This window comes from Panulirus ornatus, chromosome 27, assembly GCF_036320965.1.
Source record: "Panulirus ornatus isolate Po-2019 chromosome 27, ASM3632096v1, whole genome shotgun sequence".
Lineage (NCBI taxonomy): Eukaryota > Metazoa > Arthropoda > Malacostraca > Decapoda > Palinuridae > Panulirus > Panulirus ornatus.
Window position 1 is genome coordinate 4,923,859 of NC_092250.1, and position 23,855 is coordinate 4,947,713.

The window sequence follows — 23,855 nt, forward strand, 5'->3', positions numbered from 1 at the left end:
CGTGTACAACACATGAGGGGCCGGAGATGCAGCCTGGCCAATCAGGAGAGAGTGCGGGCCATGTGATGCTTAATGGGTGAAACCCAGCTGTTTATTGCTTGATGTCTGAATGCTCATGTCAGTTTTTTGATAGTCTATTGTGACGAAATGATTAGATTATAGGTTTGCATCAACCTTGTCTTTCATGATTATCTCAGCTCCAATATATATAAATATATATATTTACACACACACACACACACACACACACATTATTTATAAGGCAAATGCTCCCAAGACTGTAGCCTTGTGAAATACTTTTACCCTAATAAATAGTCTCTTTTTTCAGGTTTGCACATTTGGTTAACAAATTCTCTTTCTAGCTTTGTTGCTTTGCATTTCAAAATGCTCCGTACTGTACCTTCCTGCCCCTGGATCCCCTTTTATTGGGTTCCCACAGCATATAGAAAGCCATCCATGTTCTCTGAGTGAGTCCACAGGTCATTAAGAGTCGTAATGTTGCGTTTATGTCTTTGTGGGGTCAACACTGGATGGTTAAGGAGTGAGTGTTATCTGTCTTCTTTGTGAAGGCTGCATCATTGGCATGAGGGGTCTTGTGATATGTTGAATTGGTGTTTATATTGCTGGAGAAAGATTTACCTGGAGTATTCTTTAGAGGTCTTCTTTACCCACAGCCTGGACTAAAGATCAAGGTTCTGAGTTAGGCTATTAGTTGACCAAGCTTTTGGAAGCCACAACGCTCGAGCCCACATAACTACTGCAGCCTAGCTGGTCTGGTAGACTTTGTACGTTCTTATCCAGGGCCTTCATATGTTTCTCTTTTGTGCACCATGAAGTGTTACTGATGGCTATAGGGAATGTGTTGATTAATCTTGGGCCCTAGACATTCAAGGTGCTTTTTGCTTCTCTTGATTTCAGTGGTAATATTTCATAGTCTTCCATGTACATTCTCATTTCTGAGTGAAGGATGAGTATGGTTGCTTTTCTCTAATTTGCTGTAGTTTTTCTTCATGTGATCAGGTTTTGTGAGCAGGGTTGAACTGTGTATTCCCAATGAGGTTTAATCTTGCAGTTTAAAGGATAATCATATCCTTTGGTTGGTGGTTTATATTTCTTAAGTATTGTTCTTGACTTGAGTGATTTTTCTTGGCTTGGTTAGAGCTGATGAACTCTGAGATGGCTTGGTATGGGAATTAGAAATGATCTGTTGTATACTTTTGGAGCATGGGTTCTATGCATTGTGTGAATGCTGGCCAGTCTGCTTTCCTTTAGTTTGTGTAAGTTTTTTGGTGGATCTGTTAGGTGGTTGGGCCAGGTGGAGCATTATCAAAATAACAGGTTGGTCAGAGATTGGTTTGTGTGACATGCTCCAGGTGGTCCTTGTCGGCGGTGGTAGTTGTCAGTTAGGAGTCTGGTTGGTTAGTTGTGTAGGCTGAGGATGTTTAAAGGATGTGTGGTAATAAAAGAGTGTGGTTGAGAGAGCAGAAGAGGGTGTTTTGAAGTGGTTTGGTCACATGGAGAGAATGAGTGAGGAAAGATTGACAAAGAGGATATATGTGTCAGAGGTGGAGGGAACGAGGAGAAGTGGGAGACCAAATTGGAGGTGGAAGGATGGAGTGAAAAAGATTTTGAGTGATCAGGGCTTGAACATGCAGGAGGGTGAAAGGCATGCAAGGAATAGAGTGAATTGGAGCGATATTGTATACCGGGGTCGACGTGCTGTCAATGGATTGAACCAGGGCATGTGAAGTGTCTGGGGTAAACCATGGAAAGTTTTGTGGGTAGCGCTAGGAAAAGACAACAAATGTCACATTCGTTCATGCTCAGTCTCTAGCTGTCATGTATAATGCACTGAAAGCACAGCTTCCTTTCCACATCCAGGCCCCGCAAAACTTTTCATGGTTTACCCCAGACGTTTCACATGCCCTGGTTCAATCCATTGACAGCACGTCGACCCTGGTATACCACATCGTTCCAGTTCACTCTATTCCTTGCCCACCTTTCACCCTCCTGCATGTTCAGGCCCCGATCGCTCAAAATCTTTTTCACTCCATCCTTCCACCTCCAATTTGGTCTCCCACTTTTCCTCGTTCCCTCCACCTCTGACACATATATCCTCTTTGTCAATCTTTCCTCACTCATTCTCTCCATAGGACCAAACCATTTCAGCACACCCTCTTCTGCTCTCTCTCAACCACAATCTCTTTGTTACCAAACATCTCTCTTACCCTATTATTACTTACTCGATCAAACCACCTCACATCACATATTTCCCTCAAACATCTCATTTTCAACACATCCACCCTCCTCCACACAACCCTATCTATAGCCCATGCCTTGCAGCCATACAAATTTTTGGAACCACTATTCCTTCAAACATACTCATTTTTGATTTCTGAGATAATGTTCTCGCCTTCCACACATTTTTCAACGCTCCCAGAACTTTTGCCCCCTCCCCACCCTATATATATATATATATATCCATGTATACTTTACCTTTCCTTCCTGTCCAAGGAGTCATTCGACCTTCAGTGGGGCTCCTGTGGCACTCAGGGAGCTGGACATATCCACCGGGAGGGACCACAGTTCATAAAATGTAGTGATACTGTGTGCATATCTGTATAGGCAGAGTTTGGAGCAACTGAACAGTAATTGTTCAGTGTCTGTGTTGTTGTAGTTGAATAATGGGTATGAAGGTTCTTTAGACATGTTGAATCAGTTTGAAGTCTTAGAGGGATAATTGGTGTCCAGTGTGTATTTGAAACCATGTGACTCGTACATGTTTGGGAAGTGTGGTGATATGATTGCTAGATCGTCTACTCATGAGAGGGCCTTCATACTGTGGTATACAGGAGGTAACAGGAGGTCATGTAGGAAGAGATGGAAGAGGATTGGAGAGAGAACAGCTCCTTAGAGAACTACATAGTAGAACTTAAGGGTTGTTGGAGGTGAAACCTTTGAGTGACTGGCTTAGCAGCTGGGTATGAAGTTGGCCAGCCACTTTTTGATACTGTTATGGAGGATGATATCAGTCTTTTGTGTGAAGATATGTCAAGGGACACTGTCAAATACTTTGTTGATGTCTGTTGTTACTAATATATGTATATGTGTATAGTACATATTTGCTTTTCAGAATTACTTATGGTGGTGGTATCTGTAATTTGCAGCTATAGTGACCAAAAGACACATGGCAACAATACAAATGTCAAATTATTGCAGATTACTCAATACAGTATAAGCTAATGAAATTAATATACATACAATGACTTTTGATTTTTGTGGGTCTATGATATGGCTTGTTACTCTAAATAGATGAAAATTATAACAATAAGCAACTAATTTTGTTATGAGTAATTTACCAAGCTTTGGATGGGATGAAAAGAATAATAGAAGTGGTGACTAGAAGATAGATGTGCAGTTTGCTATATATTTTCTCTTTCAGGCAGTCACTTCAAAATGTCATTTGTCTGGAGACATTGTTCATGAATAATTTGTAATGGAGATAATCACAAAAGCTTTATAAACTTTCTAAACTTAAAGGGAAAGACTCTACCAGTAGGTCTCTGAAATGGAGACCTATGTTAGAGGGACAAAAAGTGCATTTGTAAAGCCATTCTTAAAACCATGCCTTCCAGGAAGAAATAGTATAACTCATTTAGGGATACTAGTTTCTCAGTGACCAACTCTGAATACACTGTTGCAAATAATGCTGCACCAACCACACCAGACTTTCAACACTGGACCAGCATAAAATGAGTTTTGTTTACAAAAATTCGAACAGTGTATGGTGGTTGTATAGTTTACGTTTGTTCAGTATCCAATATGATCTCTGATTCTTTTACAATATGTGTCATGTGCAGTGTCAGATAGTCACATAATATGATTTGTTGGTTCTTTTTGCACCATCTTTTGCAACAAAATTGGCAATGTTTTTATTGTGCTACTTTGAGTATGTTCTGCATTAGACTGTTAAGATTTACAGTTTGATGATGATGTCATGTGCTTTGGTAGTCTGAGTGTGCAAATGCAATTGTACTTTGCCCTTTTCCTGATAGTTTTAATTTGATTATGCATGTAGTATTAGGATGTCATAATGTGCAGTCTTTAGTTGTTGAGCTTGTTTGTTGTGTGGAAATGCTATACTGTGCCTCACTGAACAGATATCTGGCACAGAAGTAGCCAAGCATACAGGGCCTGTACTTTTTTAAGCAGGTACTTAGGCTGTTAGTCTGCTTACTTTGAGATTTCAGTTAAATGAAGACAGAAAGGCTTTTAAATCAAGCTCACAATTTAGAAAATCAGAAACATGTGAAACCTGTTGGATTGCAGTATTTGTTTTGCTGTTTGCAGTTTGGTATGTGTCCAGTAATCTGATACCTATTGAATTTTTCTGCCCAGGATCCCCTTCTATGGGGTTTGGCTAACAGGTAGGACCACATGTTCAAATGAGGAGTGGTGTATTTGTCTTTTGGTTGTGCTCAGGACAATTTATGCATAAGTGTACAATTTCTTCTCCATGGAAGATACATATTGGGCATGAGGGGTTTTGTGATGTGTTGACTGGAGAGTTTTTAATATTGGAGAAGTGAGTGGTTTATGGAATGCAGATAGAAAAGTTTAAATCGTACATACTTGGGAAGGTGGTTTTAGGTCAATGTGGTTGAGTGGCTATACTTGGGGAAGGTAGTTTCAGGTCGATGTGGTGGAGTGACTATTACGGATGGGTTGGGAGGCTATTGTATTCATATGTTCATGTCATGTTTGCTGGGGAAGGGGGCATCTCAAAGTATAGGTAGTTGAAGTTTGAAGCAGAGGTAAGCTTTTTTTTTCCTACACGGCAATTGGTCATTGGTTTTAGAGTGGTTTGGGTGGGTGAGGTCTAGTGCTATTGCAGGGAACTGAATAGTGAACATACTAAAGTGAGATTGAATTGGAATTGTTTTTGTCTCATTGTCTAGCGTTGAATTTTTGTGGCTGCTCAGACGCTGGTGATGATTATAGTAATTTTGCTCTCTGAGGATCCTCCAACCACCATCTTGTATCTCTCTCTTCTAATTGGGTATGCCCACCTTCTCTCCCTCATCAGTATGCCAACTTTGGCTCTTTGAGAAAGCTCATTGGTCATTTGTGCATGACTTCTTAGCTGACTCTCTTTAAGTTGATTATTCCACTCTTATTTCTTCTTATAATCACAGCAGAGCTCTTCTTTGAGAAGTCAGACACACCTTCATAAAGTGTGCTAACTTGAGTTCTTTTTCTGCTGAAATCTTTTTGGTCTTTAGCCATGAGCATCAACAACTGTAATTCAACCATTTCTCTTGTCTTTCAACCAGACCAATGTATTGCTAACTTTGTAACTGATGATGCCACTTTTTTAGTACCTTCTTTTTCTTTAATTCGATTTTGGATGATTCTCTTCGTATTCCTCAGCCCCCAACCTCCTTTAGAACCAATGCCATTTCCTATACTCTCTTCAAGCAGGGTCTTCCAATTGCTATCCCATCTTCAGGTGTACAAGGCAAATGGCTCAGATGGCATGCATCTTTATGTCCTAAATAAGTGTACTTTTTAGGCAGCTGTGATCCTAGCTTACATAGTTCTTTGTCTTCATTTGAATCCCAAACTCTTCCTTCCTGTTGGAAGCATGCCTTGGTGCATCATAATCCTAAGAAGAGAGATCATTCCAACTGTCACTCCATTGCTCTCGTATCTACTCTCTACAAAGTCTTTGAAGCTTTCCTTAACTCAGTTTCTTAAACACTTTGACTCCCTTTCTCTTCTTTCTGATCACCAGTATAAAATTTCCCTGCGGTAGGTGTACTGGTGATCGTTCCCACATGACTCCTCCCTCAAGAATTTTAAAGAAACTTTTGTCAAAGCCTTTGACATCTCCAAAGCATTTGTCAGTGTGTGCCAAAGTCTTTTCATTCTAAACCCCCAGTCTTTAGATTTTTTTCTTCTGTTTCTGTTGCTTAGTTCCCCTCAAGCTGTTCTGTTGCTGTAGTCATTAATGGGGTGACTTCCACTGGGTATCCTGTCAGCAGTGGTGTGCCTACTCTCTTCTCTCAGCAGATTCTCTTTTCTATTTAATATTAATTTATTCACTTTTACACTGATGGTTCCACCTAACACACATAAAATCACTTTCCCTCCCTTCATTCTTCCAAAACTGGGACTTATTCTCTTCCTTGTACTGAACTTATTTCTTCTTTCAGTTCAGTCCTGCAGAGCATTCCAGAATGGGGAAGTAGTAATGTATTTAATTTGAGTATGCTAAAATAATTTCTCTATCTCCATCTGACAACCATTCATTTTCCTGTGTTCATCTTCCTTACACCACAGCTCCAATGATTTTACAACTTATTTACAGTTTGTGCTGTAAAAATTGTATGAGACGTGCAGAGAGTAATTTTAACTTACTGAGAGTGCCTGGATATAATATATGGGATATCTGGAGATTAACTGTGTAAACATTTTCCCTCTTCCACCAACACCTGAGACCAGCCACATATCGAGTTGATTTTAGTTCGTTTCTGCGTTGTTTCCTATGTGTTTAGGTTTGTTATATATGACTGGTCATGTATATTTGTCACCATGGGCATTTGGTTTGTCATTGAGTAGAATGTAAACAGACGGGTGCAATACTGCCAACCCACCTGTCTCACGAGTTAAGTTTGTAATTGTGTTTGGAGTGCATTAACTGTATTAGATATTTTGTGTTTACATCATTTTCATTTTTTCTTTGTAGATTTTAAGGTATATTTTATGTATTCCACACATTTTTCTTGAGTATTTTTTTGGGGGGAAAAGGAAAATTTTCTGAATTCCTCCAGATATATTTGGGATGGTGGTGGGAGTACCTGAGGCTGGATGGAATAGGTTTATAGGGGGCTGAGAAAAGTTTTGCTCTGCATTAATTCTCTTGATCAGGAATTGAAATATTCTGTAAGGCATCAAAAGTTGAGAATCTTGAGAGTCTTACTTCTTCATTAAAGCAATAGCCAAATTAATAATTCGCTGAAAAAAAGGTAGCTTAGGGCTTTGTTTTATTTACTCATTTTTACCAGCTGCCAGGAAACACTGAATTCTGTATGATATGGTGATGTTTTACCAAGTACTGTCACACCTCATAAGAGAAAGAAAATGTGTATGACATCCATTTGCGGAGTGTGGAGGGAAATGTACAGTACTCCCATGGGGCCCCCATCTTTTAACCATTTCTTCTCTGTCTCTGATGCGTTCACAGTTTTGCGCTTAGCTTGTTCCATTCATTTACCACTCCATGACTATAGAGGTAGTTTTTCACATCATCTGTGACTCTGCTTAGATCTTATTGCATCCTGTAGTTGATTGGTTCTTGTCTTTCTCAAAAAATCTGTCTCATATCATTATGGAATAATTGATGAACTTGAAAGCTGTCTTTTTCATTCCCCTTTCATCCAGTGTGGATAAGTCTGTGACTTCTAACCTCTCTCTGTTGCTTTGCTCTACTTTAGGCCCATTTTCTGTTACTTTCCATTGTAATTACATATTTGTCTTTTTTTTTTTATTTGTATGATAAAGGATGGAAGTTTTACACTTGTGGAACCCCCATCTTTTAAACCTTCCTTACACAACTATAACCTTTTAAACTTTTGTATGTTATCTCTATTCATAGTTTCATCACTTACTCCTTTCATTCATAACACTGATACTGTTGAAGTTATTTTTTTTACATTGTATCCAATATGTTTCTTGCTTAGTTTCTTCTGCTGTGCCATCAAGTCTTTTTCTTTGCATCTTTCAAAAAAAATGTTCCCTGTCTGCGATGTCAGTTTCATTAAGATGTTCTTTAACATGGTGGGCAAATTTATGGTCTCTCAATTCTACCAGTGATTTAGCTCTCCAATTCTAGGAACCATGTTTGTTATCCTCATCTGGACCTTCAGTGTTAGATCTTTACGTATAATTTTGATGACCACACTACTTAAGCCCAGTGTAATGTAGGTGTGGGATATGAATAGTTTATTAACCATTTCTTGTATATGAACTAAATCGCAACTTTGATATTAATTGGTAGATAATTTGCCTTGGATACAGTATTTTGTCAGTTTTGTAATCACATCAGTCATGGATAAGTATAACCAGTGACTGTTCAAAATATATAATTTTTATGTATATAATACAGCATGTGGTCTTCCAAACTCTATCCTATCCGGACCATGACAAATGTGGATACCCTTCCATTCAAGGACACATTGCCATAAGCTGCATAGATCTTCCATATGAAGTTGCACATTACTCTCATGTCATTCAAGCAAGTCATTATATCTGCTGATGGTATGGTTGACTCAAAGAAACCCCGTATTCATGTTTTGCACACCATTTAAGTAAACACTGTAAATAGGTAGAAAGCATGAAGTTATTTTTACATAGGAGAGGTACAGAGGAGGGTAACAAAGATAGTGCTTGGAATTTAAGAGCAGAGTTAGAGGGAGAAGTTAGAGAAGATTAATTTGCCCACCATGATAGAGACAATAAAAAAAGGAGTTATGATTACAACCCTTGAATTTTTTATTCAGTTAGCAATGTCTACAGTGAACAATTATTTAAAAAGTGCAAAGAGTGAGCAAATAGTGGCCATAGCAGCAAAAAGACTTACGCAAGAAACTTGCTACAAGCAAAGTAAAAATGTACTTCAAAAGCATCAGAGCTGTGGATGAAAGGAATGAACTAAGTGGTTAAAATATGAATGCAGACGATGTACGAATTTATAGATAGTTGTATAAAAGTGAAGAATGTTCAGGAGATGGGTCCCCATGAGAAGTGAACTCCCAACCAGAATTGTGCAGATAACTAATTATGATTAGGTAATTACATGTGGTTACAGTTTCCCTTAAGCATTCTAAGCTTTATCATATATAAGGTGTAAATATGAGAGTGTATGATTACCACAATATATACAAGTATATTTCATGAATTCCATTTTTTCTAAAGATGATAAATCAGTGTATGTGTTTTTTTTTTTTAGGCCAAGCAACAGCAGCAGCAACAACAGCAACAGCAAAACGAGGCTCCTAAAGCTCCAGAACCAATCATGTGCCCCGTACCAGGAAGTGTTGTACCTGAACCACCACAACAGTTTATGGTACGACTTTAGAATACACCAACTTTGATTCCATATCAAACTCAGTATATCAGTACTATTATTATTATGTAGTCCAAGAACCCCATTTATAGAGCTCCTGTTTCTTTGAGACTGCACTTCATACAGGAGTGGGGAAATAATGACTCTTTTGGAGTGAGAAGGTACATGATGATACTGTATTCCTTTCTGTTCTTTGACAGTGATATAAACTTACCATAGGTGACGTCTCACTTACACTGTTACTAGTAGCAGGCGGAGGCCAGTAATAGTGGCGTTTATAAATTCTATCTTCTTAATCCCTTTGCTGCTTTGGACATCAGTCAACTGTTACATAGCAGGTTGCCATGAACATCAGTCTACAAAAATGATTTCCCAAGATGAATCTCATGTGCATTCTAGGCTCTGTTGGCTGGCCATAGATGGCAGTCCAAACAGAGGATGACTCACTGGAGCTGCCTGGTGGCCTTCGTAACTTGCTTGAAAACATGATGAGCAGTCATGCATTTTTGGTAGACTCGCCACATCTATAGTGTCCATATAACTCACACTAGTGGCCCATGCCACTTGTACTTAGGATTGTTCAGCCCAGTAAACAATAATTTTATTAAACGAGGAATGTCTAACTCTATTTCTAAGAAAAAATAATGGTTTTGATAGTTTTTGGCACCTAATCACATGAAGTCATGAGTGGGCGAAAGGTATGGGCTCCAGTGGGTTATGAATGATTTAGGTTGGTTGTTGGAAGGCACCACCTTCAACTGCATGCCTATGATGTCATTGGGCCTGGGAGATTAAAGGGATAATGAGTAAGTGTTAATCAGCCTAATAGAAGTTATGGTGATCAAAGACAGTAAGATAATGGGGTAAATACTCACTTTAGGTGATAGATTGGTGTTTTAACTCCCCTGTGAATAAGTGATTTCAACAGACACCTGTGTAGGAATGGATTTTCATACCTCAAAACCTATATTTTGTAAATCCTGGTTTTTCCAGAGATGCCTAGCATCTGAGTTGGGATTTTGGTGCCATATGATTGCCTTGAATTCACTTGTTCCATATGCTTTTTTCCTATAATTTTGTGATCAACTGAAATGCACTTCAGCAACCTACCATCATTTAGTGTTCAAATGTAATTAAGAAAAGAGAGCAGCAAAGGTAGATTACTTTTGTAACGCAGTTGGAAAATGGAGGATGGAGGTAAACAAGAATTGAAAGAGGTTTTCGTGCACAGTTTAGTGTCTTCATGGTGAAGGAATTACGTAATTGAAAACCTGTCATGAAGTGTAAATGGTCTTGATTACAGGGATTTCAGCACCCACAGTATGGATCTGAAGCACAAGGTCCCGGTTCAGGGTCTGCTGCACCAGTGGCTCCTACTTCAGCTCCTGAGCCTGCTAGCAAGGGGCCACTGCCGCCTGAACATCAAGTTGTTCAAGATGTAATTACCGAAGTCCAAAACCGTTGCCTACAAGTTGTTCAAAACCAGGTCAGCACCAACCCCACCCGCTTGCTCTGTCTCTCTTGAGAGACAGAGGATTAGTTCTTTGATTCAAGAAATGACTACTGATACCTTCCCTTGTCTTTCACTGCTTAGTACAGTTTGTTTTTATAACTTATGTAAAGTTGGAAGGATGATTACTACTTTGTCTTCACATCCTTCTTTCACTGTTTAATTTCCACTTTAAAGTATATTTCTTTGTAACTGGGTCATTCAGTATTCTAATTGTGAAAACCTGACAATATATTTTTTTTGAAGGAATAGTGGTTCCAACAATGTTGTATGGTTGCGAGGCGTGGGCTATGGATAGAGTTGTGCGCAGGAGGATGGATGTGCTGGAAATGAGATGTTTGAGGACAATGTGTGGTGTGAGGTGGTTTGATCGAGTGAGTAACGTAAGGGTAAGAGAGATGTGTGGAAATAAAAAGAGCGTGGTTGAGAGAGCAGAAGAGGGTGTTTTGAAGTGGTTTGGGCACATGGAGAGAATGAGTGAGGAAAGATTGACCAAGAGGATATATGTGTCGGAGGTGGAGGGAACGAAGAGAAGAGGGAGACCAAATTGGAGGTGGAAAGATGGAGTGAAAAAGATTTTGTGTGATCGGGGCCTGAACATGCAGGAGGGTGAAAGGAGGGCAAGGAATAGAGTGAATTGGAGCGATGTGGTATACCGGGGTTGACGTGCTGTCAGTGGATTGAATCAAGGCATGTGAAGCGTCTGGGGTAAACCATGGAAAGCTGTGTAGGTATGTATGATAATACCAAGGGAAAGCCTCAAGGTATTCCATTTGGAAGCTATTTGACCCTACGTATGAGTAGGTTTTTGAGTTTCCTTTGCATACCATCTCTGTTGTGCATTTCAATAGCCTCTCATTTTGTAACTTCTTTTGACATACACATAGACCTGATGGGTTTTTTTGTTACTAGAAAAGTCTGTGTATCTCAGAAATGTGTGATTAAAGACGCTAATAAAATAGGTTCTTTGGAGATGCGTACCAGACCCCCATAATTGTTGCCTTTATGAGTCAAAAATATAGTTTTCAAATAGTCTCTGGTAGGGTTGTGACTATTTTTCACCACGTTAGTGATGTATATATAAATGAATGTAAATGAAGGAGTTAGCAGATGCATGGTTAGCTCAGGAATGATACTCAGATAACTTAAATAAACATTGAAGAGGTGAAGTTTGTAAAGTTCTGTAGAAAAATGGTGGTAGCTTAATGGCTGGAGGTTTCACCAGCATAGTCAACCCTTTTGAAATAGGCTATATTACAAAGCCAATCACCCCCTCTAGCCTCTCGATAATGACTAATTTGTATTCTGAAGAGATACCTCTATGCTTGAGACTTTCACAGAGGGAGAACTGGTTGGCCAGTTGGCAAAAAATGTCACTTATATTTATAAGCACAACAGACCGGCCAGAGATGACACCACATGGTAAATGTTGCTGCCCATTAGCTGCTCCAAGCTCTTCCCACGTTGCATTAAGATTCACATGAAGTGTGCATCATTGCAATTCAGAAAAAAATCCCGATTGAATTTGACCAAAAGTGTAAGAGCATGTCACACATGCAATAAATAGCCACGTAGACAGTCAGTGCCTGTGATAAACAGTTGGGAAAAATAAGTTGAAAATCCAGTGGCTGACACCATGTTACTTATAAGTAACCATTCCAAAAGAAAAAATCTACGTATCGATCATTTTTGACCAAAAAATGGAAGCATCAAATGATCATATAAGAAAAATTTAGTGAACTTTTGAAAAAACAACTGAGAAAAAGATCAGAAAATTATATTATTTTTTGTATTGTAACATCCAGATGAGTAATTGATCTGTACATCTACAAATAAAGTCCAAGTATTGTGGGTTTTCATGCTCTTTGGTCTGATGTGTACTGTAGATTTATTCTAAAAGAAACTGTGGCCACAGTATTTTCAAATAAATATATATATAGGACTATCATTGTTAAGTGGTTTACACTTTGTCTACTTGCAGCAAATGAAGCAGCGTCTTGAGGATATTGGTGTGAAAATGGAAGCATTGTATGATAAACTTCGGGCAGGGCAGGTAAGAAACCATTAATTGCATTTCAGTTTCTCAAAATTATGGCTGTAAAATTGTTTCCTATGAAAAAGGTAGTGACTTCTTGAACATGTTGTTAATGAGGGACTTGGGATGCAACTAAATCTGAGATCTTTTTAAACTAGCCTTTATTGTAGAACTTGCTTGGCTTTTTCCGAGGAAATTACAAGCACTGTACTTGTATTGAATGGAAGTTAGAGAAATAATACGAGGAAACTTTTTAAATTCTCTTGGTAGCATATTGAATAGCCTTTGAGTTTTTGTGCTGGTTGTCATATCTTTTTGGTCTATGGTATTATTATTCTTTTATTATACATACATAATTGTTGTTTCCTGGGTCAGCGAGGTAGTGCCAGGAAACAGACGAAGAATGGCCCATCCGCTCATATATACACATATCTACTTTATAAGTGTTTTCTTCCATTTTAGAGGCAATTAATTTTGATACATTTTCCTTCATCCCTTGATTTGTTGTGTCCATAAGATACCACATAACTTCCTCTTCTGTTTAGGCTTTAAAGTTGTATTTCTTTTTGACTTTCATGATAGTTCATGTGTTCTGTCCTATCAATTTTGCCCAATAAGTGCTTCTGAATTCTCTCAATTTATTTTCATATCATCCATGATCTTACCATAGAGTATTATATACTTTTGCTTCTTATGTTTACATGAAACATTCTCATCGTTAGATTTCTGTTTCTTTTTTGTAAAAGTTCGAAATATCACACCACTCATTACCTAGCTAAAGTGCTTTCTTCTCAATGTGGTCTTGGAATTTTGGTTGTCATTTAACCTTCGTTTCACATTGTCATTTTCCTTGCTGAGCCTTCATTTAGTGTCATTATTGTATTATTACTTGTTTTTTGATGTAATTAAAAAAATTTGTGTGAAGTTCCCTATGGTTCAGTTGTGCCCATTTGTAGATTGTATCTAAGTCTTTTTCTTGCATCTCTCTGATCAGCTTCAGGTTCTTTCATTTTCTTACTCTGATATCATCAGTAGATCACCTTACTGTGCTTTATTTTACATATCTGCTAATGTTTTACATCACTATTATAAAAAGAATTGATCTAACATCGTTTCTTAGGGTATTCAACAGAACATGACCAGATATGATTCCATTTGCTGTCAGTTTGTATTTTCTGGCACTATAATATTCTTTGATCCATCTTCCTATCGTACCCTTCATGTATTTACTATGCCATACTTTCTTTAGTAAAATTCTGTGGTTTACTTTGTGAGATGTGTTGGCATACATGTGTATATATGTATATGTGTATATGTTGATATGCATATGTATATATGTGTATGTATGTGTATGGGCATTTATAAGTAACTTGGGATATATACATCCATATGAGTGGATGGGCTGTTCTTTGTGTGTTTCATAGCACCACCTTGCTGATGCAGGAAATGGTGATCAAGTATAATAAATGAATGAATAAAATATCTTTATGAAGTAAGTCTTACTGTTTCCATTGTAGCTCGTGGGGAGGGCAATCTCCTCTGTTGCCCTCACTCCCTTCCTCCACCCGATACACCAGTGCATAATTGGCATAGATTATGTCAAATTGTAAACTACAGAACCATGTTTTGAGGTTTGCATGGAATTGTTATCTTGACGTTTCACTAGTTTACTATTTTTGCTTTCATAAGTGTGAAATAGATTACATATCTTAAGTTTTTGCAATATTCTTTCATTTCAGCTGGGTCCTATTGCAGTTTCTGGTGTTCATCGAATCGTAAGTGCAGTGCAGAGTGGCGATTACCGTGGTGCCCTGAGCATCCATGCTGAGACAATAGGGAAAGGAAGCTTCTCTGAGCTTTCATCTTTTATGCCTTCTGTCAAACTACTCTTGCAGTACTGTATGCAGCTACAGGTCTTTCTTTAATGATGGTAGTACTCGTTAACTGAATGCACACTATAGGCCATAGGTAACTATTTTGTTATCAAAATAAAAGAAATATATTTTCTGTTGACCGCTTGAATGTATTTTGTGGAAATATGATAATTTCCCAGATGCATGGCAGTAATGAGTTTAAAGTTAGTAATAACTGTGCAAGGGGTTACTACGAAAACTTGTTCCTTTTGTAAAAACCTAGTCTACAGATTTAGCTTAGAAGCATTCTTATAACTAATATAGGCCAGAACACCAGAAATCGATTAATTCCTAAAACTGTGCAGATACATACCTTATATATTATTAGAATTGGTGATCCACGTCATTGTGAGACAAATTTCCCTGTCAGAGTCCGTTAAGGTAAAGTGCATTTTAAAGTCATGTTTGTTAAAGATAGCTTTAATTTTACTCTCATTTTTATTGGAAGAGATGTAATGATTTTTTTGCTGGTTTGAATCAGTGAAAAAACTTTTGTAGTCTTCTAAGCAGGACAAGGATTGCATGTTTTATATTGATATTAAATCTTGTACTCCGATGTTACAAATACTTTTTTCACATCACTTGTAAACTTGCTGGTTGGTCGATATTTAACAGAGTATACACACTTCTACATTTGTTACAAGACCTTATATCGTATTTTATATTAAGTGTAGCCTAAGCTGTATTACATCAGGAACTACTTTTGCTAGATGTGGAGCTAGATTTTGTAGACAAGTGAAGATGTCTTGAATTCCAAAAATTATAATATACAGTGTAGAAATACGTCATTGTACCTGTGATGGATGTTAATTCTTTGATTACATTTCAAAAGTTTTACCACTTTATTTATCCAGGGAAAATGGCACTAGACTTTGGAATATATTTACTTCATAAAAGCACCTTGAATTCTTCATCCCTTAGTTAACTCATTTATGAGGAAGCATTTAGCATTAAGCCCACATTAACACATGCTTCTGCATACACCATTGACAAAAATGTTCAAGGGTTCTTCTCAGAAATTTAGAACATAACACTTGGTAGAGGGGTCGTACTGAGTCCCCTTCCAGAGGCTGAAGCATTTTGCTTTATTCATAAAAGCATTTTCGGCGTGTAGAATTTGAGAATATGAAATAAGTCACGTAAAGTATTATTCAACTGCTAACGATTTAGGCCAATAGGAAGGATGATCAGAACAGCTTGAAACACAGTTTTATATTTTGAGACAAAAATAGAATTTGTATTATTGGTGTGAATTGTTTATACTCTGCACAGTTAAGACAAAGTCTGCAATGTTTTTGTGCTGTAGGCTCTTTATAGACAAAAGGCCTCCAGGTTCAGGCTTTAAATGAAGTATAAAAAGCTAAAAAGTTATGAGTGAAAGGAGAAAATATTCCAAATGTGTTGGGAGGTGAAAAAGCCATATAAAACTGAGCAGGTTGAAACTGTTAGGAAACACAATAATCAAGTAATGCAGTGGTTGAGGTCAGATTGTAAGAGTTAAGTTTTAGATTCTCGTCTATCAGGTACGTCTTCAAGAGTGAAAATCTCTAGATTTGAGAGCAATACATCATACAAGGAAGCTGTGGTTCTCTGTGCAATCAAAGCAACTGTTCAAAAATGAAGAGTTTTTGGCATCTGGAGAAGGCTTCCAGTTTCGTAAAGGTTGGCTTAGCTATTTGTTTAGGGTGGGGTTCCTTAAGTAGATTAGATGTTACGGTGATACCAAGTGAGTTGATTTTGTTAAGTGATGGAATTACAGAGCCATGAAAGGAAGTTGGAAAATTATATGGGATTTTAAAGATGGAAATACAAGTTGTATTTTAGAGGCATTAAACTTCAGTTGCAACAGCCCCAGGGAAAATCCTATCTGTGTTTATAGGGGCAGTTGTGTTCAAACAAGATGTAGATCGAGCAAGAGAAGGTAGAGTGAAATTGAAAGAAGTTGAGGAACGTAGTGCAAAATCATAAGTGCATGAATGCTATGGTTATTTGTTGAGGAAAGGATATTAATATAAAGGATGAGAAGCATAGGCTTTAGAACAGAACCTATAAAGTATTTAAAAAGACAGAAATTTAATGTCATGAATTTATGAATTAGTGATATTAATTACATCTTAAATATGAATACTTATACCCCAGAAAATTTTTTTCCTCTAGATGTAACTGCAACAGTGAGTTCTAACACCTAATTACTCTCTTTTTTTTTGGTGACTGAAATATATGATATTTTTTCTGTTTGTGAAGACAGTGCGGCTAGTGATATCTATGGACAGTTGGTGGAAGCAAACTTTAGCTGAGATTTTAAACAGAGGTAGGAAGCTTTCATTATCATATATCCATGGGAGCAAAGCTATAAGGATCATCTTAAATTGAAGGGAAAAGTTAAGGGTTACTGATTAAAGTTTCTCATATCTTTAAAAGAGAGGAGCAAGGAGTTAGCCTTTTTTTGATACGAGGGGAACTGTAGACTGAGCCTAGAGGTTCCTAGTCTGTGCTTTTACCAATACCACAAACCTTACACTACACTCTGGTTGTCTGATGTAACATAGAGAAGTGGACGTAAGTCAGGAATGTGTCGGAAGCACTATGTCATTGCAACCTAAAAAGTACCATTTCAAGTGCAATTTGAAAGTCTGCAGGGAAAAGTCCTTGTTTGTTAATATCTTTTAGGAAATGGATGACATCTATGACAATGATTTCCTTCCAGTTAGAAAAGCAACCACTATAGGGAAACGTGTAGGAAGCCATGCTAAGTTTTGCAATTGGAGGAGAAAACTGGATTTTTTGTTAGCACCACACCGATGCACTTGTTTTTGAACCATGGTTCAAACATTTCCTTTTTGTTTTTATCCAGTTGAGATCTTTTTTAACAACCACGAAAGAACAGTTTTTGTTTTCCATAGCATCCTGTAGGAGTCAGCTTGGCAAGGCAGATCCCTGTTGAGACCAGTTTTGGCATTTTCCAGGATCACATTAGGTTATAGTTACCTACCGAGGAATCCTTTTCTTTTGGGTAATTCTGTTTAGCTGTGTCTGTATCTCTGATGCCTGTTTCCTCCTGGAAGTCCCTCAGGGAGGTGGCCATGGCAAAAGATTCTCCATAATTAGCAAACTTCATTGCCGATTCTTACCCTTTAGTGTCTTCCCTTTTACCGGCCACTGGTAGAGGGTTACTCTTGTGCAGTGTTCCTGTTAACTGCTTCTACCTTATGTAATTCCATCCGGTAAAACTTGCCCACCCCTCCACTTCCAATAATTCATTCTTTTTTCGTGTACTTAACATGTTTCCCCTCTCGTCATGAACCTGTGTAACATCTCAGAATGTAAAAGCAGAAACTTAGTTAAATTTGATAGTACTAAAACTGTAATTTCTCTACGTGTCTTTTGAAGTTTCCCTCGGTCAGATTTTGAAATCCACAAGTCAACCATATCCACCACTCTGACCAGATGATTCCACATAATCAAACATACAAAAGTCTGCTTCTTTCCTGCCCCCCACCACTTTTTTTTTTTTAGCACTTATTTCCTATATGCAAAGGTTTTTAGTAGGGAGCACTGCTGTTCATTCATACCATACCATTCGCCATTTCCCACGTTAGCGAGGTAGCGTTAAGAACAGAGAACCAGGCCTTTGAGGGAATATCCTCACCTGGCCCCATTCTCTGTTCCTTCTGGTTTAATTCTTTGTCTAACTCTCCATTAGCAGAAGTGGAATCTTAAGCCTTCTGTCTTGATAATCTTCCAGACATCACGACCTCTCTCTGACCACTCGTCATTCTACACCACAATACTGCTGTCTTCTCCCATTTACAGGAGTCATTTTAGCCACTGCTTTTGTGTGCAGTTATCATGTATCCTTGACCTTAAGTCTTAGATACGAGACACAAGTGTGGCTGTTGCGTCCTTCATATTCTGTGCGGAAGCCGGTTGCTTGAGAAATCACTGTTGATATAATTCCCCTTTATTGCACTGAACAGCTAAGCTGTGGAATGCTCTGCCTTCTTTTGTCTTTAACTTTCCCTAGAACCATTCTACCTTTAAAAGTCAGGTCTACAAATACTCACAGTGACCCGATTCATTTCTACATTCATTTTCGCCTTCAATAATCTTTTTTCGCCTTCAATAATCTTTTTCTTTCAATCAAGATAGACATGAATGGGGCATGTTCTGCTTGCATTATGTTGGTTACTAGAAAAGTGAAACTACTGTTCATCACAAAAAGAAATATAAAAAGTACATTTAGTTAACTGTAAAAGCTACTTAGGGATTATTCATGAAAGCTTCATTAAAAAAATAATGTGAAGCAGGAGGTTCCAAAGGAAGGCTAGGGAGAAAGGAAGGATGCTTTTGACCCATCAGTGGAGCAAAAGTAACACAGATCTAGTAGGAATCAGAATCAATGTTTCATTTGTATTGAATCCCTATAAACACAAAAACAGTATGCTTGCAGTAGAAATGCGACAACCTCTTCTTGAACAGTTGCACCCCTTTGTTCTGTTTCCTGCACAGTAAATGGAAAGATGAGGTCACCTGTGTAAGACATGCCATTTCTCCATCACCAAAATTACATCACAAGGATTATGAGCACAAAACTTCTATTTCTGATTTACCAATCTTTATTTTACAATTTTCAGATTTTTCATTGGTTTATAATCAAAATATTTATATTCGTTCTACAAAAACATAAAGTTCTATGCCACAAATGTCAACAACTTCTATATATGATCAATTTATTATCCTCAATATACATAGTAAAACAGCTTGGTTGTCTTTCTCTTCAAAGATTTATTTTCTAATTAATTTGTTTCCGTCTTTAAAAATTAGTTTGGCTAAATTTTACTTCTAGTGAAACAGTCCAATGTTCATATGAAGGCAATATGAATGCTGCTTTATTCTTTTAACTTACATAATTACCTTTAATAAGACACCCAATTCATCACTGACATGGCATTGTAAAATGCAGAGAAAAACAGGATGTTCACCTTTGGTAGTATCGATATCCTTATCAACAACAACAACAAAGATCTGTAAAATAAATTCTGAACTACAAGGACATGAATTTAGTTTCTGAGTCCTACTACAAATTTACCATTATAAAGTTCTTTAAACCCTGTAATCGCTCTATATAGGTAGTTGAATATCTGTAGATCTATGTGCGTTTAGACAACCTCTCCATCTTGAGATCTATGAATCTAGATTTTCCACCACGGCTTCAAGGCTCAATTCTGGGTAGTAGTATGGGAACGTATTAAGGCCGAATGCCTTTGCAGAACATATCTACCAAGTCGCCCACCAGACAAAAGAAAGGGATGTACAGTAATATGCAGTAAATGTTGCTGAACTGCCACGAATTTCAAAATTTTTGCTGATCTATCCTTCTACCTATGTATATATCTGATGCCCGTTCCCTCTGGGAACTTCCATAAATGGGTGACCATGGCAAAAGAGTCTCCAGCGCCACTTCTTACCCTTTAGAGCCTTGCCTTTGACGGGCAACTCTAGTGCAATGTTTCCAGAGGCTCCTAACTAACATTCCTACTGACTACCTCTACCTACTACTTCTACCTAAATGCTCCTGCCTACTGCTACTATCTATTGCTCCTACCATTTTTCAAAAGACGGGGCTCACCGCAGAAAGATCTAGTTACAAAAAATGGGATATGTGAGTCTTGTGTTATGTCGGTCAAGGAGAGATTGTATGTTTATGGACATAATGCTAGCAGTCTATGTGAGGGTGAGGCAGAGAGAAAAGACAGCTACCTGGATCAGAGGAGTGTAACTTGACAACCACTGAAGTATTGGGTCACTTGCAGCTGTCACCCAACCCTTCCAATACCCACGTGGGTAGTACCAGTAATATATCTCCCTGGTCAGTGGCTACCTACTAAATACTACTGATATATACATTAAATATCAGTATACAGTATTTTGTTACCGATAAAGTATGTGTAAATTATTTACTGATTATAACAGAGTAAGAGCAGAACAATAATCACCACATCAATTCAAATGCAGAGCAAAAACGAATTATAAGACTTCCATGGTAGCAACACTGTAATTACCTATTTGTACTGTACGGGGAGGGAGTTTTACACTTGTGGTGCCCGAACACTTGAACATTCTCTATCAAACAACTCCTTAAATTTATGTGTATGCTATCTCCAGTAACCAAATCCTCAAGTCGTCATAATTCGTTCATCCTTTCTTATCTCTGATACTGCTGGAACAGCAGCTTATGCATAAATTTTACAAGACTGAATTTACTTTTATATTGTTTTTCATTACAGTATGAAAAGTTTCATCTAGTAAGGACAATTTTTTTCATAATATTGGAAAGAAAAAAAGGCATTAATAAACAAGGAGTGAAAACTTAGCCCATAGGATTTTTTTCTCATTCTTGTATGAAAAAGTTTTTGCATTCAGAGTGGTTAAGATAATTCTTCATACAAGAAAAAAAGGGCATTTAATAAAATCGGTGAAAAAACCATTAGATGTTTTTTAACTTGTGTACAATGCAATTTTTCTCAGCCATTTTTACACAGTGATGTTACCATCACAGACTGAGAGTAAAGAAGGTTAAACCAAATTTAGTGAAGAGATATCTAGAGACAAGCTTCTGCACCACCAGTATTACATATAACTGGAAGTATTGCCATCATGCATGCTTCAACGCATATTTTTCTTTTATACAGTGACAGAATGATTACTATTTTGTTTTTAATCATTTATAATCAACAAAATTTTGAATATGATTCATCATTAATAATTATATAGATATTGTACATATATCATCTGGTAGAGATATCTTTGCGGCTATGGTGATAACGTCTGCACTAGGTGCATGATACCTCCCTCTCTCAAATGGCAAGGGTAACTGAGCATAGCTGAATTCCGAAGGCATACATCCCCATATTCCTGTATCCAGAGCTTAGCCTTGAATGTGAGGTGGAAAAGCTAAATATGTGCATAAATACCTGGAGATGTGCCCAAGCAAACATATTTTTATGCCTGGAGAATATATATTTAAGGGTTGAATGTGAAGTTAGAAGATTAAATCAAATCTGGCTATGCTAACATTTTACGCATACTATAAAAATCCAATAAATGAAACAGAAATAGATCTACATCCTGATTAGCTGCTGAAAGTATCCAAGCCCAATACTATCTATTCATTAAACAGTTGTAATAATATGGTGGGAAGAAATAAACCACCACTACTGAATAACGCTGCATTGTGGCTAACAGGTTAGGCCATCATTTCTTGCATATTCTGGTTCTCATTGTAGTAGCTCACTGTCTGTGACTTCACACTTAGTAGCAATAGTCACAAGTAAACATTTTGACTTTCAACTCAGGTACTACACCACACACATTTTTGTTTCACCTGTGCCAGCTTCGTCAGACTGTCCTCAGGCTTAACTAACATAACTTACCACAAAATATATGCTGCATTTTGGCTTTAAGTCTCAGGCCAGTGACTGTTCACTTATCTCTTGAGTAACTACATGATTATAAATGTTTAACAAGAAATCTCGAACATGCAGAGCACAAGAGTACTGCAAATATTTCAACTCTGAAGCCGAGTCTAAAGGATTTGAATATATCCACTAAAGCTTGATGATACTATCTGAAATGGATTGATCAAGGACACTTCTAATCCCTCATCACAAATGCTTTCAAGTAAATGCAAGATAACAGCCATTTCTTCCTAACAAAATTTTATAAATGAGCATGGGATATTAGATGGACCCACTTTATTTGGGATGATAATAAGACAATGTCTCGATAATATCCTGTGTTTTACCCGAATCTGCTCCTAAAGGCATGATCACCATCTACAAACCACTGAATGCCACTGTCTTGTTGCTGAATGGCCATGATGTAATACGTTTTTTGTCCATACTTGATCACTGTTTCCTTCTTTAGTTAGGTAGTGCCAGGAAGAAATGAAGAAAGGTCACATCCACTCTCGTCCATTCTTAAACTGTCATGTGTAATGCATCAAAACCACAGATCCCTTTCCACAACCAGGCCCCACAGACATTTCCAAGGTTTACACCAGACATTTCACGTACCCTGACAGCATGTCGACCTCAGTATATCACAACATTCCAATTCACTCTATCCTGCACACAATGTTTATATGTCAGTAATATATATCCATGTGAACACCCAATGTTCAACTCCCTGCTACTTTGCTACGCCAAAAAACAAGAATCTGGCAGGTGCTTATGTATGTTTTGAGCAATTTTCATCAAGCCACCTTGTCAACAAGTAATACCCATTTATCAGTACTTATATTAGTAATGAAGGATGAACAATAAATACGTCTGTTCCTCAATAAGAACATTTTATATGAAGAGCATACATCATCCAAGTTTACTCGGACGATCTTTAATGCTTGTCATTTTCTCAAGTACAACTGAACTGAATATTTCCAAAATACAAAAATAATAATGGGTATGAGGAAGGAAGGTAAAAGTTAAAGGGAGAGGGTACTCAAAGGACCCAGAATCAAAAGTAGCACTCAGATATGAGATGTCTCTTCTGGGATGTAGTCATAGCCTAAAAGGACAAAGTCAGCAAGAGTAAAACCATGCATACTGAGCCCATACAGAGTAGGGACAAGTGTGTCATATACTGAGAGAAGAACCTAATGTCCAAAGCCAAGCACCAGAGATTATTTCATGGTTTACCTTGAGTTATTCTATCCTATCATGGCACATCATCCCTGATATATTAAATGGATCCAGTTAATTCTGGTACATATATTTATTTCACTTATACCAGGACCAATTTCTATGAAACAGTCCTGGTGTTATCCAGGACCTTTGTAAAGCTCCTGCAGCCCAGTAGCAGGGAAATCTAGGCTATTTTGGAGTGAAAAGTTCTGACGAAACTGTACTCCCAATGATACAGCCTTGCTGAAGGTTACTTTTCATTTGCAGTATAACCTCCAGCCAGTGGATTCTAGTAACAATAGCATTCATACAGTGGATAGGAGGCTATGGTTTTGATGCATTACACATAACAACTAGAGAATCGATGTGAGAGAAAAAGGTCTGTCTTTGTCTGTTTCTGGTGCTGCCTCACTGAACTGGGAAATAACGAACAAATACAAAAAATAATTCAAACTTTTATCTATATATTCATATTTATTATACTTTGTCACTGTCTCCCACATTTGCGAGGTAGCGCAAGGAAACAGACGAAAGAATGGCCCAACCTTCCCACATACACATGTATATACATAAACGCCCACACACGCAC

At 37.7% G+C, this 23,855-nt stretch overlaps 1 protein-coding gene across 12 annotated transcripts in view; it reads left to right on the forward strand.

Moving 5' to 3' along the window:
• LOC139757561 (protein transport protein Sec31A-like) overlaps positions 1–15,481 on the forward strand; it is an 88,887-nt gene extending 73,406 nt beyond the window's left edge. For all 12 annotated transcript variants that reach the window (XM_071678160.1, XM_071678152.1, XM_071678155.1 and 9 more), the window contains 4 exons: positions 9,011–9,127; positions 10,431–10,613; positions 12,619–12,690; positions 14,412–15,481. In XM_071678160.1, the coding sequence (XP_071534261.1) occupies positions 9,011–9,127; positions 10,431–10,613; positions 12,619–12,690; positions 14,412–14,597 (558 nt within the window). In that variant the 3' untranslated portion in view covers positions 14,598–15,481. The remainder of the gene's footprint in view (positions 1–9,010; positions 9,128–10,430; positions 10,614–12,618; positions 12,691–14,411) is intronic.
• The last annotated feature ends 8,374 nt before the right edge of the window (positions 15,482–23,855 follow it).